General features: G+C 35.5%; 1 protein-coding gene across 1 annotated transcript in view; it reads left to right on the forward strand.

The window, feature by feature from the left end:
* Nucleotides 1-20,327, forward strand: part of LOC133835542 (protein pellino) — a 41,237-nt gene extending 20,910 nt beyond the window's left edge. The window contains exons 3-10 of the mRNA XM_062265524.1: nt 11,413-11,505; nt 15,561-15,792; nt 18,069-18,260; nt 18,342-18,530; nt 18,593-18,691; nt 19,155-19,308; nt 19,369-19,546; nt 19,618-20,327. Of these exons, the coding sequence (XP_062121508.1) occupies nt 11,413-11,505; nt 15,561-15,792; nt 18,069-18,260; nt 18,342-18,530; nt 18,593-18,691; nt 19,155-19,308; nt 19,369-19,546; nt 19,618-19,744 (1,264 nt within the window). The 3' untranslated portion in view covers nt 19,745-20,327. The remainder of the gene's footprint in view (nt 1-11,412; nt 11,506-15,560; nt 15,793-18,068; nt 18,261-18,341; nt 18,531-18,592; nt 18,692-19,154; nt 19,309-19,368; nt 19,547-19,617) is intronic.
* The last annotated feature ends 501 nt before the right edge of the window (nt 20,328-20,828 follow it).

Genomic DNA, 20,828 nt, shown 5'->3' on the forward strand with positions numbered 1-20,828 from the left:
CTCTCTCGTTCTCTTGGGTTTATTGGCACGCATGCGCTGCGCATACATACGAGCATAATTTTTAATCAAATCGCAATTTTGGTCAGCCAGATCAACGCTCTGAGCTCTGCGTTGTTCCCGCTGGAGTTCAGTGGCTGCTCCTTTTGAGGAGCTTTTAAGGAGGCAGGCAGGAATATTCATCGCTGGCAGGCTCAACTCCGGCTTCGACTTCGGTTTGGACTTCAACTCGAAGTGGACTTGTCTTGCTTTTGGGGTTTGCAGGTGAAATTGTGTGCAGCGTAACATATTATTAAATTGGCTTGATTATGGCCATGGCCAACAGCTACACAGCACAGCAACAGCCACAGCAACAGCGACCAGCAGTCAAGCAGCAGCCAAGGCGGGTGGGCGTGTGCTCTCACATACACACACACACATTGAAACACACTCATACACTCACGAAAATAACCAATTTTGTGCTCGCCAGAGCATTTCCTGTCGTGCCATGTTGTTGCCGTGGCTTTTGCCTCCACGTCGAGCAATTAAAGTGTGTAAACATGGCTGACTGTCGGACTGTGAGATTGACTGAATGACTGACTGACTCGACTGACTCTCTGTGGCATGCAAGCTATAATAAATCTTCCAGCGTATCCAAAAATAGAGAGAGCGCATTCTACAAAAGTGCAGTCCCCAAAAATAGAAGCGTGAACTCAAAGAAAATCGATAAAAGTAAAAAGGTCTTCTGATTGATCTACGAGCCAAGGCGAGGCGAGGCAATATACATTTCTCCCTCACTTTCTTTAAAGTCCTAAGTGGGTCAAATTTCGGGGGGAGAACTTTTTACGCCTCGTCGATCGTTGATCGTCAAGCTGGCTGCCGAAGTTGATAATGTCAAACGCGCTTTGATAAAGTACACACGCACTTTCGACCACAAAAAAGTTTATAAACATTTGTATAGTATATATTTTGAATTCATAAATTAATTGCGATTACTATCTGGATTCTTGTCATACTCCGCCTGAGCTGCGGGTTCCGCAAACTTATCATCAAACCTGTCCAACATTTATTGTTATAACATTCGTTTCTGCTTTTGCTTTCTTCTTTGCCATTATATCATAATCATTTCAGTCACGCGTCTGACATGACAATTTTCTACAACTTTTCTACAACTTGCAACTTTGCAGCATGCTGCACACAATAATTGTTGTTGTCTCTTATAATTATGTCATCTTCTTTGCTTAAATGTTTATTTAAAAAAACAAGTATGGAAAAAAACTAAACCGAATGCCTAAAGTTTCAATTTCCGTTCACTCATTAAACAGGGGGACAAGGGTAAATAATTAAGTGCCTTTGCCTTTGCCGATGGTAACTGGCGACACCCACAAAATGTGGCAACTAAGAAGTGTGTTGAGGGTACTCCCAGCGACACCCACATGAAATAATTCCCAAATGACCCACGAGTCCAAACAGAGCGCAAAGTGGTTTCAATTTTATTTTGTTTTTCTCTCTCGCTTGTTTTTTACCACACTTTGTTTGCTTTGTTTCTTTTATGTGTGTTTTTTTTTTGGTTTTTGTTGTGTGAGGTTTGTTTCGTTGCTATTTTGGGCACTGTGATGGGAGAATAATGAGTTTAACAACCTGCTACCATTTATTTAACAATATTTCAACTGAAAATGCCCTATTGAAATAATACTTTATTATGTATTAACATTGCTGCGAGCTGCTGTGACTTAACAATCGTTAAAGAAACTGATTTGCTTTCAAGTGCCAAAGCCCTTAACGACTATTATGAGTTTGCTCCTTCATTAATCTATTTAATATTTCTTTGCTGTGTAGTCAACAGATTAAGATATAGAAAAGATGAAATAAATATTTATATAAACAAGTTAAGATATTTTAAATATTTTAACTGGAGATTTGCTTAAAAAACAGCCAATGAATTGAATTTAAATTCCAAACTTACTTATGTATGAATTTCCTTCTCCATTTAATAATTCTTTGCTGAGTGAATTAAAATGTCTGTAATTTTGGATTTTCTAAATTAAATTTAGATTTAGTTTGAATACATACAATATTAACTTCAGTATTTATGATTCCTGAAGGAAGAAATAATTTTGTATGGCAAAAAAAGTCTTCTGCAATCGGGTCTAAGTTTCTTTGGCTGAAAAGTTGATATATTTTGTACTCTTGGTATATTTTTAATGCAATGCTTTACCGATATATCTATATAAAGAAAATAAGTAAGATAAAGCTGTATTTTAAGAAATATACAAAATCATGATACCGAAAACACTAAAATATACCGACTACCACTATATTTTTGTATTTTTGTATATTAATTTGGCATATTTTTAGAATCTAGTTTAATTTTATTTGATTTCTTTAAAAACATCCTGAAGAATGTCTGGCTTAAGTAATATAATTATATATTTCACTAAATCTTCTTCCTCATTTCATGTTGCTTCTTACTTTGCAGTATATTAAATCAATTGAATTGTGTATAATTTTTAATGTACTTATAAAAGATACGTCTAAAACAAGTTGAGATATATTTTACAATTCTTTAAGCTATGTCATCACGTAATAAATATACCATACAATAATATTTAATGAAATGCCAAATGCACTCGTTTTTTCCCCACTCATTCATTCATTGAGCAAACGAAGCAAAACGACCTCCTTCTTTTTTTTTTAACACATTGTTAACTAATCGATTTCTTAATACTGTTTAAACAATTCGAAATCGCAGCCAAGTGAAATAATGAATTGTTACATGTTTTATTCAATGAGAAATACCAAAAAAAATAAAAAATGTGCTTGTCGACAACTTTATATATATATTTTTATCTTCTATGAACTTTGTATTAAGTATGACGTTAAACAGCGGCCAAAAGCAAATGTCAGACTAGAGTACAAGATATTTTTGTTTATGTTCGAGTGTCTTATCTGTGCTGTGTGTGCGTTAATTAAAATGCCATCGATTTTCATAGTATTATATCGTGGCTCATGTCCATTAGATGACAGCATATGTTAATTAATGAAATAAACGCTTCGATTCAAAGGCACAGCAATTATTGCAATTGAAAGAGAGAATGAATGAGAAAGAGAGAGAGAAGAGCGTCTTTTAACGCATTCCATGAGAGTCATGAAACTCCAACCAAGCCTCTTTTTTATATCACGCCCTTTGCAAGTTAATCACCTTTTTTTTTCTTTAGCAAATTAATTGTAGTTTCTACAAGTAGCGAGCATAACATTGTCATTCACATTTTTGCAATTAGAAGCCATTGCCTAAGCTCGTCATTAATTTCGTAATCACGCAGCGAATCGCTTGAGTATATTGTTCTATCGCTCAACCCGAACATGAACCCCATCCACATCTCCATCCCGGTTCCAGTTCCAGACCTCGACTTGGCCTTTGTTTATTAAAACTGCGACGTTTGGTCATAAAATATGAAATTAGCATATTCATGATTTCATGGCTGATAAACTGCAGTCGCGTTTTTCGTTTCTCGTTCGCTTTGTTTGTATCGAGCATTTAAAGTTCGATTCTCTCTTCCGGATTAAGGCAAAAGAAAATTGTTACAGTCATTGGCCCAAATAAGCGTCGAGTCAGTCGTCGAGACACAATTGAAGAGGGGGGGAGGAAAACTGTGGAATGAAAATGGCAATACGTGTACTCCAAATGAAAATGAAAAGCGAAACTAAACTACCAAAAGCATAAGCACTGTAAATGTGCGCTGTGTTTTTCTTTTCTTTTTTTTTCGCTCTCGGCTCCATTCGATTGGCGCTTTGTGGCTTTATTTTTAGATGCCCCAAAATGGGGGAAAATTGTCAGGCACAACACAGCACACAACACACAGACAGACACAAAACAAAGTGTAGCGCAGAAATCTAGGTAAGCACAAGGAAAACAAAAATAAAAATAAATGGCAAAGACGAAAAGTAGAAGATGAGATACTCTTGAAACCTAAAACTGGTTGTCTAAAGTGAAATAAAAGAAACAATTCACGAGTGTGAAAAGAGCAGGAAATGGAAGTTTGAAGATAATGAAGATTAATTGCGATACACGCAGATTAAGAAATAATGCTACAAAACGTATTGATGGCATATCAATAGAGATATATATTTGAAGTGCCAACGAAAGAGATGAAGATATAAGAGTAAATGCTGACTGAAATTGAGATTCAAATTAAAATGTGAGTAGTTTTGTAATGAAAGAAAGTAGAGATAAATGGAGGATGAAAAGAGATTGTCGATCGATTTAGTTTAGATGTTGAGATATTGATAATGTTTTAAAGTTAGGTGTTTAAGGTGCATAGATACAGATACCTATTTAAAGATTCATGCCAAAATATTAATGAAGTTTAGTATGACAAATTTTGAAGAAGAGTTTCAAGAGTAAATGCAGATTTATATAGAGATTGTTATATAAAATAAAAGTAATATATATATATGAAAAAGGATAGAGATGTCAATAAAGATACATGCCTGAAATGTATAAATACAAATACTGATTTAAAGATACCCGCCAAGATCAGATTAGTATAACAACTGTACAGGAAGAGAGATTATAATATAAAAATATAGTTTATTAAAGAAAAAAGGAATAAAGATGTCGATACAGATACATATCTTAAATGTTATGTTAAAATGATAATGAAGTATGACACAAATAGATAAAGATATTCAACAATAAGTGCGGAAATAAAATTTATTTAATTATTAATACAAAAAGGTAAAAGATGTCGATAATTTAAAGATGCAATGCAACACAATAATGAAGTTTAGTTTAAGATATATTGAGAAAGGATTCAAGAGTGGATGCAGTTCGAAATAGAGATCAATATATAATATATATCTTAATGTTAGATACAGATATTGATTTAAAGATACATAATAAAGATAGTAGCTGCGTTTGTTATGGCAAATGCTGAGGAAGAGATAGTAAAACAAACAAAGAAAACTAATTTTGCAAGTACGCAATTTCGTATTTTCTTAGCAGCGAGTGGAAACTTTTAAGTTGGAAAGTTGGATGCGTTGTTGGTGTTTCGAAAATGCTGCTCCAGCTGTTAGGGTATTCCCCATTGAAGCTGTTGCCAAGGCGTGCACAAGAGCAGCCCTCAGCTCAGCTCTGTTCAGCTCTGCTCAGCTTGAGCTAGTCATGCTCGGGTGGCTGCCTGGCTGCTCTTGTTGCCATTGTTATAGTTTTAGTCGGGCTTAAATGTTGTTGCTGCTGTTGTCACCTCAGAGCAGAGAGTGCGAGGGAGTGTTGCTTGCAAATTTGTTTGCCCAAAAAACGGGAGAAAATAGTTCAAAACGTGCTGCTGCATGGCCCAAAAGAAAACAATGTAATGCAAACGGAACCAAAAATGAAAACCAAACTCGAAACCAAACAACTTCTGAATAAGCAGCAAACCCGGCTAAAAAACACAGTCGCTAGTCATTGTCATTGCTGTTGTTGTTGTAGTGTTGTTGTTATTGCTTGTTGCTTGTTTAAGATAAACAAATGTTATGCAAAATATGAAGAGAAAAAAACAACAAGAAACACTGAGAAAAAAAAGTTGAAGGCAAAGTTGCGGCTTATGTAACGAAAACAAAAAAATAAAGTTGAACTTACTATAAAACAAATATTGTGGAAGAAAAGTTGTTTAGAAATTGACATGCGGCAGATTTGCATAATTAGTGAGACGCTGCTAACAAGCTGCCTGCTAAGGGCAAAGGGGCGTGGCAGCTGCCAAAGGGGCGTGCGAACAACAGCTGACTGACTGACTGACAAACTAACTCAGCTTCAGACTGTATCTTTGTATCTGTAGCTGAAATCTGTTCTAGACATTCGGCATTATATTCAGAGTTCAGTCAGTTTTCAGCTGCGCATACTTTTTATGCTCTGCAATTTGTTATTTGCGCTCCACGCTTTATGCTCGAATTTCGCTGGCAAAACGAGTTTCGACGTTCGTCTTTCAGTTGAGAATTTCATTCTTGAAATGCAAACAGCTGTGGCAAAAAGCCGCCACATAAAACTCAGTCAAACTTGTAGATACAGATACACATGCAAATACATAGATACAGATACACACAGATACAGATACAGATACAAATGCAGAGATACAGCTGCTACAGCTTTGGCATATGAATGAAGCGAAAGACTCTGAAGTGCCATCCAGCATAGCCACAAATTTGGCCATAAAATATGGTAACGAAACACCTGCCAAGAATGAGATGGAAGTACAGCGAAAGAGAGATAGGGTAAACATAGGGACAGACAATGATGATGGCAGTGCATCACCTGCGCAAAAAGTGTCGTCTGTCCTCCAGTGTTGTCCTCAGTCTCTCAGCTATTGTTTCTCCCTTGTTTATTTTTTAATCTTTCATTTGCACTTTTGCCGTTGCTGCTGTTGTTGTTGGTGTTGTTGTTGCCCATTACCGTTGACAGGCGAACAACTTGCAGGTTGCATATTTCAGTTATTCAGCAGACACAATCGCAATCAGCTCGAGTTTCAGCTACCTAAGCAAACACGCTTAATGCATGTATGCACACGCTGAACTAATACCTACATATATATAGATATGGATACCTGGCCATAGCTATAACTCGCTTAAATAGTTCATTAACTTTGGCGTCTGCCTTGAAGCAAACGACACTTCTTGCAATGGTTTGGTAATCAATTGAATTTAAAACAAGTAAGAATACTACAGTCGAGTATATTCGAATGTGAGATAACCGCTACCAGTTTTAAATAGAAGCAAAACAAAAACGGAACAATTCATTAGAATATAGTGAATAAGTCGGAAAAATATACCGAATGGTATTTTTGGTATATTGATTTTATACAGTGCGGAATTGTTCTTTAAATATACCAAAAAGTATACTAAAAATACTATTTGGTATACCGATATAATAAAATGAATAAATATACTAAAATACTTAAAGATATTGAATACTTATATTCTTAAAATATACCAAATAAATATACTGAAATATACCGAATGCTATATTTGGTATATCGGTATAGTGCAGTCCGGAATTGTTCTTAAAATACACCAAGGGAATATAGTGAAATATACAAGCATATAACAAATGATATATTTGGTATGTCGATATAATACAGTGCGGAATTATAGTTAAAATATACCAAAAAAAAAATTATTACAAAATACTAAATATGGCTAATTGTGTATCGATATAATACTGCAATCAAAACATACCAGGCAAAAAATTATAATACCCCTCATAATACATAAAGAGAAAAATGGAAAATGTTTTTAACTACTTAAGCTCTGAATTGCTGCAAGATAAATATTATATTATAACTGGCTTAATAATATATAACTAAACAACATTCATCTATTATAAAATTGAACAATAAGTTTGAGGAAAAGCTAGAGCTTTAATCTTAAGATGTTGTCAGAGCTTTTCAAAGCTCACTAATACTGACAAATGTTTGTTGGCTATTGTGTGAGTGTAAAGTGCTCTGATGAGTTGGTATTGTATAAATCTTTCTTGCGTCTTTTAAACTGACCTTTAGTTGCGGACTCGACAAACTGCATAAAATTAGCTAAATGCGTTTCGTCAGGCAATTACAGTCAACTAATACATTTACCTTGCTCGCTATGTGAGGAGGCTAATAATCAAATCAATTTGCATAAAACACAAAGGGAGATCGCGAGTCGAGTTATAATGCAATCTGGCCTGATTTTTATATGTCACGCCCTGTTCCTGACATTTACGCTGCGCCCTACTGCACTTGCCTGCCAACAGCCAAGAGAAACAGAAACATGCAATGGTCAAAGCCTTTTTTGCCAGCCAAGAATTTATTGTAATGCGATTGTCGGCGAGCGAGTTGCATGCATGAAAATGCGGCAAACAAAAAGAAAAAATCGATGTGGAGAGCATGTTGTCAGGCAATGGGTTCGCAGCAGTGTGTTAAGGTAATGTATAATATACATGTTTACGCCTTTCACACACAAACACACAGAGGGAGACACACAGATACAAACAGACGTGGTTAAAAATTGATTTCCCCTAAATGACGCTGGCAGCTAAGCAGCCACAGATACAACTACAAGATACAGATACAGCGAAAAATACAGATACACACATTTGTCTATCGACTGAGTGTGTGTGTGTGTTTGTGTATAGGTGAAGGCGACGCGTCGCTGCTATCTAACAGTGAGCCGGCGTCGTATCTCATGGATACATTCGTCGACTGTCGGACTATCTATAACTTTAGTTTACTTTTAGTCAGTGGCTGGCAACACGATATCGCAATATTGTTGGCTTAGTTTCGAAATCGAACTGTATGCAAATGCTTACACTAAACAAACACATAGATACACACATGCATAGATACATTTTCCCTTCCCTCCCCCCTTCGGTATAGTTCTGTGTGTGTATTTAGTTCTTTGGCTGGCTTTGAAAATCGATAAGCACAGCTGACTGACTGACTGACTGAATGATTGCATGAGGAACGCAAATGAATGGCTGCCCTTTTTTTCTCGAATTTATTTTAACTTGAAATAATTGAGATTTATATCGCTTCGATTGGAGAAACGCAACACAATGTGGGTTTATTTTTTCTATTCTCTACTGTTGTCCAAATATTTAATTGTTCTTTTGTTGCCTTGCGAGATGAGATTTCTGTATTTTAATTTAATTAAGTGTATCCACGACAACAAGATAGCAAACATCTCTTCAGAATGCGGCCGCACAATTAGAAATAATGCAAGCTTAATCAATTTAACCTACTTTACTTCTAGCTGCATTGTTTATAACTTGCTTTTTAATTAAGCGCTGCGGGCAACAGCAACAGCAACAACAGCCTCAAGGTTTCCAGGGCCGGGCTTGGCCCCATTATTGTAACTGATGTCCTAATAGAACGGCAAAACAAATAAATAAACAGCAGCTCATATGTGAGAGTGGCAATTGTATAAAAAATGAGTATACAAGAATTGCTGCGCCAGCCAATTGATGGCTAATAATTCTTTTAATATTTATTTATCTAATTTGTTTCGAGCTGAAAAGTTGCTTTTATAGTAGTTACCTTGGTTATTGTCTCTCTCGCTATTGTTTGGCTTACAAAAAAAGAGATGAACATGCAATAGTTGCGAGCTTATTCAAGTGCATAGAACAATAAGTTGAATAGCTTCATATGCTGTCACTCACATGCTTCGATGTGTGATGTGAATACATCCATTTAACTCTATTGCTTAAAGGGCGAAAATAAAGCCGTCTTAGGGCTTGTCGTGATTGTGTAATGCTTAAGCTGACGACACTCTTGCGGCATTGTTGCATGTGCCGCCATGTAAGACAATCAGATGCAAATCGTGTGCCCAATTGCATTTCGGGCATAGCAACAGCTGTTGACTAACAGAAACTTAACAGCGCGATGTTAAACTACGTTGATGACATTTTCCATTTGATTTATGATCTGCAAGATGGTGCTGTCAACTGAGCTTGCGAGCTTCTTTGTGTCTCTGTATGTATCCTAAAAAAGCGCTAATTTGCATTTTGGTCAAAGCAACAGCTGTAGACTAACAGAAACTTAACAGCGCACTGTTAAGCAGTGTTAATCATGTTTTCCATTTGATTTATGGCTTGCAAAGTGACTGATTCTCAGTTCCAGTTGATTCGCAGACAGAGATTGATGGAGTTTTTTAGAATAATGGATATGGGCTTGTCTTGTGTCTCTTTCTGCACACTAAACAAGGCTTAACAGCTGTAAACTAACAGAAACCTAACAGTGCGCTTTTAAGCGACTTTGATGACATTTTCCATTTGATTTATGGCTTGCAACGTGTTGTCAACTGACTGAGTTGGATGGAGATGGGCTTCTCTGTATTTCTAAACAAGACGCTAATTTGAATTTCGTGCAAAGTAACAGCTGTTAACTAACAGAAACTTAACAGCGCGCTGTTAAGCGACGTTGATGACATTTTCCATTTGATTTATGGCTTGCAACGTGTTGTCAACTGACTGAGTTGGATGGAGATGGGCTTCTCTGTGTCTCTGTATGTTTCCTAAGCAAGGCGCTAATTTGAATTTCGTGCAAAGTAACAACTGTTAACTAACAGAAACTTAACAGCGCGCTGTTAAGCGACGTTGACGACATTTTCCATTTGATTTATGGCCTGCAACGTGGTGTTGTCAACTGACTGAGTCTTCAGCCCCAGTTGATCCGCAGACAGAGATGGATGGATGGTTGGTTTGGTTGGATGTAGAGCTATATGGATGGATGGAGATGGGCTTGTCTGTGTCTCTGTGTCTGTATCTGTATCCTAAACAAGGCTGCAGCGCTAATTTGATGCCTAGCGACAGCGCGACAGACGGCGTTGCATGCAACATTCCAACGAGTATTTACCTTGCACGCGCCACCAGACTGTGCCCCACACCGCCCCCTTCGCCTCCCCCTTTGGTGCGCACGGCATTTCTGTCTGCGCTGCACAATTTCAAGTGCCTCTCTCTCACTCTTTCGCCAGAGCGCTCTCTCTCTCCCTCTCTCTCGCTGACTGTCTGAAAAGGGGAGCAAGTTTAAATGCAACGAGCAAAAATCAATGCAACCCCAAAGCAGCTCGTGCCACACACAAACAGTCGAGTCGAGTCAGTCCCCTCTGAGAGTATATTATAAAATCCATTTACCCGCTGGCCAAGCGACTGCAGTGCAGAGGGGGGAGGGGGAAACGGGGTTTTGGCCCCACTGTTTATGTGTGGGCGTCAACCGGCGCCGTGCTGTTTTATTAGATTGCTGTAAATAAGTTTATGACGTGCCCCAAAAAAAAAAAAGCAGAAAACTAACTCGAAGCAAACGAGCGAAGGAACTTTTTAGATGCAAAGGCTAATGAGATGCCACACAGAGAAATGTTATCCTTAGTCCATCGATCGATTGCGCATTACAAGGCCATTGCCTAGTTTAGTTTGGTTAATGCAACTCAACTCGACTCGACTCGACTCCACTGTGAATGCATTTCTATGAGTTCATCTCAGACAGAAAGTCAGTGTCGAATTTACATGGCAAAAGCAAAAGCTGAGAACTGGAATTGTAATGCAGTTTGCACATTGCCAGACAACGAGGAGTCGACTGACTTTGCCTTTTGCATTTCCTCATTTGAAATTCTAGAATGTGCGCCCACCACACAGAGAAAGAGAAAAAAAGGCGAAACAAACAAGCAGAAGGAAGGAAAAATGCCTGAAAATGAGCAATTTCTTTGGCATTTTCATTCACTGTTTGTTGGCAAATGCAAAACGCAAAACGAAAGAATAGCAGTAAAAATACTATACGTAAAGAAGTTGAGTTTATTGTATTATTTTTCTGTTGCGCGAATTGCGTCATAAATGCCTGAAGATAACCGCTAAGCACATTTTCCATTGCATAACAGTTGAAACTTGCAGTTTATTGAAAATTTAAAATTTCTTTCTCTTTGTTTTTGTTTTTGCAGCACCGACGGCACAGAATCCCCCATACTGGCTGAAGACGGTGGCGATGGCCACGATAAACCCCGTTTGCGATATGGAGAATTGGTTATACTTGGGTAAGTCACAAAAGGGACTTTTCATTCCCTATCTACTACTTCCCTTTCAAGTTCAAGCACATTCCCATTTCATAATTCCCATTTTATGGTCGAATGTCGAACTGTAAAACACAAAAACACCACACACAGTTGCAACCTGAATGCAGGCAGACACAACGTTGTTGCCCCTGCCACACCCGAAACCAACAGCCATTCAATTCATTTACTCGTTGATCCATACACAAGGGCAACGCACAGTGGGGCCAAATGAATAGGGAAATCGATTTCGAAAATAGGAAAGAATTTTTTTGAAAATGAAAATTAAAATTTAGAAAAGTTTACTTAAAAGTTATAAGGAAGCAAATCTTTGATACATTAATTTGTATTTGATATTTTTTTAATTTAATAGATAAATAAATAAAAAATTATCAGTTAGAAATTGAGGAAATAATAAGTCTTTCAATAAATGGTAAAAATACACCAAATTAATATACCAAAAATGCTAAAATATACCAAAGACTTTAATTGGTATATTCATATACTTAAATCTTAAAAAAAAAATGCTGGAATTTTACAAAATTAACATACCTAGAAAATACTAAAAATTTCGAATACTAATTATTGGTATATTTGCATACTTAAATCTGTGAAAACTGTAAAAATATACCTAATAAATATACAAAGAAACTACTTTAAAAAATACCGAATACTATATTTGGTATAATCGATATAGTATTAGATTCAAAGTATTACTAAAGTATATGGTAGAGTACAGTAGCATATTGTTAACCAAAGCAACTAAGAACATTATTTCTTTAGAAACTTAAATGTTTATCTAAAGTATCAGTAAATTTTCAGTTTACATTTTAAATTTAAATTATTTCAAGTGAAAACTTTTTAATCAGAACTGAATTAATTATTTAAGAACCTCTGCAATTTTCATCTGACCAAACTTTTAGTAATGAGTTCAATTCTTTCATTCACATTTAAAATTTCAAATCAAAACTTAAAACAATAAAAGTTCAATTAACTTTCTATATCTAAGCTTAAAATATCTGAAACAGAAAAATGTGTTTTCAACAAAAGTTTATTTAAATCAAGGCCAAGAAGCTGTCTGATTAAAAATAGTTTGCACTTTGTTTGCAGTTAGCGAAGCTTTGAAAATCTTTGTCAGAGCTGACTCAGCTACAAAGATTTATAGATGACTAGCTGTGGTTTTCGACTAAGCTCGCACCACGGTGCCGAGATGGCGTGACGTCAAGCTGTTACCTGACCTGTGTAACCTAAGAATATGCTCGAGAGAGCTAGACAACAAAAGGTTTAAAACACTAAACAGCCGCTGCCTCATGTTGCGTGTTGCAACTTCAGCTACATCTACAACTAGCCGCCAGTCGGTCAGTTGAGTTCGAGTTCGGAATTGGAGTCTGCCACATAAATTAGATTCACGCTGTAGCCAAAGAGCGAGCCCAAGATTGATGATTTTGGCCGGCAGCTGTAAATCTTGATGGCGGTCTATCTATCTGCCAGTTGGCTGCGTCTGCGTCTGGCCAAAACGCTTGACATTGCGCTGATTACCACGGCGCGCCGGTCTGTGACTCATGTGGCGTGCCTCAAGTGCCCCAAACCGAGTTCTAGCTTCGGTTATGAGTTGGTGGGCTGAGTGAGTTTGAGTCATTTTCTCATTAGCTGGCGCGTTCTGTAAATGTTGTTGTTATCTCTTAACACTTTTTAATTGCTGGCAAAACGCTTCAAATGTGTCAGCAAATCAATTTTTCAACTGCGTAGAGAGAGAAAGAGAGATTTGGAAAATCGAAAATCAACAGGCCACAACCAGAGTTTTTGCCGCCCACTTTAATGGCTTATTTGGCTGCACATTGTATCTTTTGTTTGCATTTGTATCTGATGGATACGAAAACCTGTATTGTTGCCGCCACGAAATCTTAATTGTGCTCGTCGTGAAATTAACAACAATTCCTTTTATTGTTTGTGTGTTTTTTGTGTTCAGCTCTTTGCTAATGCGTTAAATATCATTTACAACTTCTTAAATGCGCTCATTAATATATCAAAAGCATTAAAGTCACAATAATTACAGACCCAAAATGTCCACCACACAAACAATTCGTGTTTAGCTTCTATTTCTATTTTTTTCTGTCTTTTATCGACACATATTTTGTGTTGTTTTGTTTCATTTTGGTTTTCCCAGAAGTTAATATCATGACAGCATTTGTTTATTTATTCCCTTTGGAAGCAAAAACCATCTATTCCAATGAAATTGTTTCAATAGATGTTTTTATTGTATCTCAACTGGTACTTACAAAAGTATCTATGTGTGTTTATGTTATGATATATATGTGTATGTGTGTGTTGGATTCATAAGAACATTTGGGAGATGCCAGTTCGTAAAATCGTACACATTATTATTGATATTTTATGTGTGGGCTGGCTGGCCCATTAAATTGTCAAATCTTAGGTAGAAGAAGCAAAGCTCTGTTGTGTCCCTTAACACATTGATATGTATTTGATGGGCTGTTCATAAAGTTGATGTCGGATGAATAATAAAATGTCATTTAATTTTATTATTTTAAAGTTAACAACAGACGAATCCATAATTCAAATTAATGAAACTGAAATATTTTTAAGATTACAATATGAAAGCAGAAGCTTTGAAAATCAAAATATTTAAAAGGACATAATATACTTTATTATTTGCTTCACTTTTTAAACCAAACGATATTGAAAACTTGCATTTAAATATGTGTTTAACTGAAATAGAAACATTTACAATTTGAGCATAATAATATAAAATAAATGCTTTAGAATTCTTGTTATGATTGAAATATAGATTGAACTAAAAAGAAATGGAACATCTTTAAAATGTTTAATATTTACAAAAAGATAATATACATTATTCTTTGCTTTGCTTTTGATATGATACCGAAATATTGAAATAAATTATATGTTTAGCTGAAATCGAAATATTTACATGCTTAAGATACAAATATGAAAGAAATTCATTAAAAATTCAAAATATATCCAAAGAGATAATATAGTTCATTCATTTTTTAATACAAACGACAACGAAATCTTAAATTTAAATTTAAGATAAATTTATTAAAGAAAAGTCTTATAATAAAGAAAGTAAAGATTTATAAAAGTCTTAGTCTTAGTCTTGAAAATATTACAAGAAGATATTAAAAATAAATCTTTACTTCCTTTTTTAAAATAATCAACGACGAAATCCTGAACTGAAATGTTAAACTATAGAAAAAAAGAAAAAATGGAAGGCAATAAATTCCAATATATTTACTCTTCATTTCACTTTACAAAAATTCAATTAAAATGTCATAAATGAATTTATTACAAGCTGCGGTAATAACTCAACAAATTTCAGCACTTTTCATTAATTTCATAATGAATAAAAAGCCCTTTAATCAATCAACGCATCTCCCTTAGCAACTTTTCGAGCCACCCGCGTTGTCTGCAAACCCTTTGATTAGTGTTGTGCGTGTCGTTTCCCTAATCGCAGAGATAGACCCACGGGATCGACAGCTGCGCATGTTATTAAGCGATCTTTTATAGCAATCCATTTGACAAGTTAAATATACAGGGTATTCACGAACACATACGAGTATATTCGCATTAATGAGTCGACATATGGCTCAGTATCTGACTCGACTCTGGATGAAAGATGCTATCTGCAGGCAATTAACGTATTGACTCGACAATATGCCCGAAAAAAACAGAAATGAGATGCGCAAATGCTTTTAAGTTATTGTAACTAATTATCTCGTTCTCTTCGAGATGAGTTGGGTTATGGGCTGTGGTGGGCTGTGGGCGTGGCATTGTTAATTGCAGTTGTACACAGAACTTGACCCATATAAGAGTATGAAATAAATTTCGAACAAAAACCAAAAACAACGACGTACAGTCATGACTGTTGCTCTGGAGTTTGTTGTGTAATATGTGTATGATGTTTGCCCCCAATTTGTAGTTGTTGTTGCTGGGTTATCATAAATCAACCGTAGAACGTTCAACTCATAAAGTACAATTTGTGTGTGTGTGTTTCCATGTTGCAGCTACAATGGCTACTTGCCCCAGGGCGATCGCGGTCGTCGACGCTCCAAATTTGTGCTCCACAAGCGAACAGAGCCGAGCGGCGTCAAGCGCTCCAAACATTACATCGTACAATCACCACAGACATCCAAGGCCATACTGGATGCCAACCAGCACTCGATATCGTATACGCTCTCACGCAATCAGGCCGTCATTGTCGAGTACAAAGAGGACACGGAAACGGATATGTTTCAGGTGAGTGAAGTTCGAAATATATGTAGGGGAGAAATAGTCGAAGAGATTTCTAAATACTGTTATTATGCGATCAGCAAACAATCACGTTTATAATGCATAAATCTGAAATATATTCGTATGAGTGATGATCGAAATATAGAGAAGAAATAGTCGAAGAGTTTTCTAAAAACAGTTATTGAACGATCAGTTAACAATCATGTTTATAATACATAAATCTCAAATATATTCGCTTAGCAGATATGCAATTAATTCCTTTATTATATAATACTATTTATTGTGGTGGTAAATATTTGAAATTTGCATGCTTACATTATTAACTGATAGTTAACTTAAGTGATAGGTATATTCGAATCGCGTTACGATTCATAAATTTTGCATTATACAAAAATTTTAGATCAGAAATGTATGTACATATATAGATTATGTATACACTATAATATTTATTATCACAGAAAATATCTCTAATACAATTGTTATACATGCTTAAGTGATAGTTAACCTAATGATAGTTAGACTAGATTCGCTTTACAATACATTAATCTCTGCATTATGCAGTTATTATATTTGCTATATCAGTAAAATTCCGTACATAATATAAAATTTATTCAGTCAGCAAATATCGTTTTTATAAATGCTCTACACTTAAGTGATAGATAGACCAAATTTGCTAAGTTATATATTCTATTAGCAATATCAACCATAAATTAAATACTAAGTGTGTCTTCTAGAGCAACAATACTATTTTTAGTATGACAGTAAATATCTGATATAGACTTGTTTAGCTGAATATCTGTAATATAGCTGTTATACATATCTTTGCTTTATAATACATTAATCTCTGTATTATGCACTTATTATATTAGGTATATCAGTAAATATATAATACCGAAAATTTATTCAGGCAGCAAATATCGTTATTATATTCTACATTTAAGTGATAGATAGACCAGATTTGCTAGGTTATATATTCTATTAGCAATATCAACCATAAATTAAATACTAAGTGTGTCTTCTAGAGTAACAACAATTTAGTAAATAGTAAATATATGATATACATTTAGTTGATATATTTAATATAACTGATATACATGCTTAACTTAAGTAATAGCTAGACTAGATTCGCGTCACAATACATAAATCTCTCATTTATACAAATATTCGATTAGCAATGTCAGTAATAAATAAATTTACTATTTATTTCTTAAAGCAAATCACTTGAATTAAGCTGTGATATCTGTAATATAACATGCTTAACTAATAGTTAACTTAAGAGATAGTTAGACTAGATTTGCTTTACAACACTTAAGCCCAAGCCAATTTACGAATCTCTGATTAGTAATATTAGCAATAAGCAATTTAATAAATGATATCAACAATACTATATTTTGTGGTTGTAAATATCTGTTATAAACTCATCTAAAAGGGCGTTAATATCATCTGTAATATAGCTGTTAAGCATGCTTTACTTACAATTAAGAGTTAGACATGATTTACTTTAGGTTTATTATGGCAGTATATATTTGATATGCAGCAGATATCTGTAATATAACTATTATACATACTTAACTGACAGTTCACTTGCTTGGCAATATATAAAGTTGTTAAACATGCTTCCGGATTTGCTTTATAATATATAAAAGCGTACAATTATTAAACGAATGACCGATTAGCTATATCAGTCATAAATAATTTAATAAATATATCCTTCATAGCAAGCAATACTATTTATTCTGCCTGTAAATATGTGATATCAAAGTATAAATATCTGTCATGTAATTTATATTTCAATCAGATTAGCTGCTGCTGTTTTTCGGCCTTCATGTGATTAAGTCATCTGTTGGTTTTTTGTGTCTGTATCGCAGACTGAGCTCGATTGATTTGTTAGCCTCATTTGCCACATCCATGCTGGGCATAATACCCCTTTTTTCGTGGCCAAAAGGTCGAATGCGTGTTACTCATCGACGATTTTCAGATACTTTGTTATCCTCTTTGACATTGGCCCACAAGGCGAAGCTATTGACATTCATTATTTATATTGATTACCGCTTCTGCTAGGCCTGGCAACACTTCAGAGTGCCATTTGCACTTCCTTATTGGACTGAAGTGGAAATACCAATAGCCAATACAACAATAACAACAACATGATTTGCCATTTAGTTGAATAGTCGAACAACAATGATGGATTGCTCGCATATATACTATATATAGAAAGATTTCTAGGTCAATTGATGAGGACTCCACAACTAATCACATAATTATCGTGTATTTTTACACAGGTGGGACGCTCGTCAGAATCGCCAATAGATTTTGTTGTAATGGACACGCTGCCCGGTGATAAGAAGGATGCCAAGGTGATGCAGAGCACGATTTCACGCTTCGCCTGCCGCATTTTGGTTAACAGATGTGAACCCGCCAAGGCGAAAATCTTTGCCGCTGGCTTCGATTCAAGCAGAAACATATTTTTGGGCGTAAGTGCTAAAAAAAAGTAACAATGCCTGATAATGTTTCCATTCAACTAATTTTGTATTTTTTGTACTGGGTGATTGCAGGAAAAGGCCACCAAATGGCAGGACAATGTGGAAATTGATGGTCTAACCACAAACGGTGTGTTAATCATGCATCCCAAAGGTTCATTCTGTGGCGGCAATGCCAAGTGCGGACTCTGGCGTGAATGCTCCGTTGGCGGCGATGTTTTCAGCTTGCGTGAGTCGCGTTCGGCACAACAAAAGGGGCAACCCGTAAGTATTAGAGGAGGAATTTATAAATGAGAATGTGACTAAACTGTTTTTATGCTTTACAGATCTACGATGAATGCAACATCTTGCAGGACGGCACACTCATTGATCTCTGTGGCGCCACACTGCTCTGGCGCTCAGCTGAGGGGCTGCAACATTCACCGGTAAGCAGTGGCGATAAGAATATAGAAAGCAGAATACCAAGCCCCAACAATTGACCATTCCGATATCCCAAGAAGTCATCACATTAAATACTTAAGTAGGACAACACACGAACATCTCTTCAAAAGCAATGCCACATTCTCTTACGGAATCCGCCAAAACACAACCTAAATAACCCTGAAACATATAATATTAAGACACATATTAGAAACATATAATATTAGACCGTTCATCCTTAACTTTCTTCTTTCGAAACCAATCCCCAATCTCAATCCAACTCCAACAATGTCGAGAAACATTTAAATAACAATAACTTAGAAACGAAACTTTGTTCATATAAGTAAATAGTTCTTAAAAATTATATTCTTTCACTAACTCAAGTCAGTCTAGTAAACTTACGCTAGGTTATACATTTAAGTTGTAATCTATGCCTTAATAATAGTATTAACTTCTTTGTCTTTGCAGACCAAACACGATTTGGAGAAGCTTATCGATGCCATTAACGCTGGTCGTCCACAGTGCCCGGTGGGTCTCAATACATTGGTTATACCACGCAAAGTGAACATCAGTGATCAGGTGAATCAGCCTTATGTGTACTTAAACTGCGGCCATGTGCAAGGTGAGTTCAACAATTCAATTGCTAAAGTTGCCTAAACTAATTAAACACATTCAAATGCAGGACATCATGACTGGGGTCAGGATGAGAACACAGGTGCACGCCGTTGTCCCATGTGCCTAGAACTGGGGCCCGTTGTTACCTTGTGCATGGGCCTGGAACCGGCCTTCTATGTGGATGTGGGCGCACCCACGTTTGCATTCAATCCATGTGGTCACATGGCGACTGAGAAAACTGTCAAGTAAGCAACACTTTTAATAACCATTTCGAATCCATTCCATGCTAATATCCATTCTCTGATATAATTTGCAGGTACTGGGCAAATGTGGAAATACCGCACGGAACCAATGGCTTTCAGGCTGTTTGTCCATTCTGTGCGACGCCTCTGGATGGCGCGACTGGCTACATTAAATTAATTTTCCAGGATAATTTAGATTAAAGTACTATTGTATATGTAACATGTGTATGTGTATGTGCATGTGCAAGTGTGCACATCTTTCTAGTAGATATGTATTTGTAGTAATTGAACAATGTCCGAAGTTTGAAGCGGGCATTAAAACTAGGCTTTATTTATTATAATTAATTAATTATTATACACCATGTATTGTCTGTGTGTTCGCAATGGAAACACAACAACCAACATACATATTATATATTATTATTTATAATTAAAGTGAATTACAATACACAAGTACTGTATACAAACATATGTATTTTGTAAAAGTTAATTGCTGTAATTGTAATTGCTACACATTACAAATGTTTAATAATAATTATTTAAACGCAATCATTTACAATATCGATGACGTGCAACAATTAAACCAACATACATCTAAATTGCATGTTAAATCCCCCTCAACATACATACATTATTTGATGTTATTTTGTTTCCTATATTTGTCTGTTGTATAAATTATTTCCAACGAGCAAAAGAAAATACAAAACGAAGCAAACACTAAGATTGCATAACAATTTCGATGAATCGACGAACAATCCGATTGAAAAGGCATTCATTGCAGTCACTTGAGCTGCTCGCTGCCCTCAAAAAATAAAACCGTGTATATGTAATTCTGTAAAAATATAAGATTGAAACCTAATTTTAATATTAACAACCCGTTTCTGCAACACCAAGATCAATTATGTTTTCAAATAAACAAACATACAACAACCAACATTAATGTATTTCTCACCAAATCTAGAGCTTACATAATAATAACAACAAAAACAACATCGTATTAAAATTTACACATTTCAAATTCCACATAAATTGAAAAAAGCAAAACAAAAAACCATCAAGAGTTCTTAACAATATTATGTACAGTTTAAAACATTGTGGAGATTTGAATAAATAATAATATGTGAATGCGCTAAAAAGCATTTAAACAAAATTATAAAGTAATACGTGGATATTTGCCACTACTAATTGTCTCAGCCTTTAGAGCATACGATTTGTATGGATTCAATTTCTGCCTGTACGCATTATGCATTATTATTATTATTATTATGTTAATTACTATTATTAC

Source organism: Drosophila sulfurigaster, chromosome 2R (assembly GCF_023558435.1).
Source record: "Drosophila sulfurigaster albostrigata strain 15112-1811.04 chromosome 2R, ASM2355843v2, whole genome shotgun sequence".
NCBI classification, from domain to species: domain Eukaryota; kingdom Metazoa; phylum Arthropoda; class Insecta; order Diptera; family Drosophilidae; genus Drosophila; species Drosophila sulfurigaster.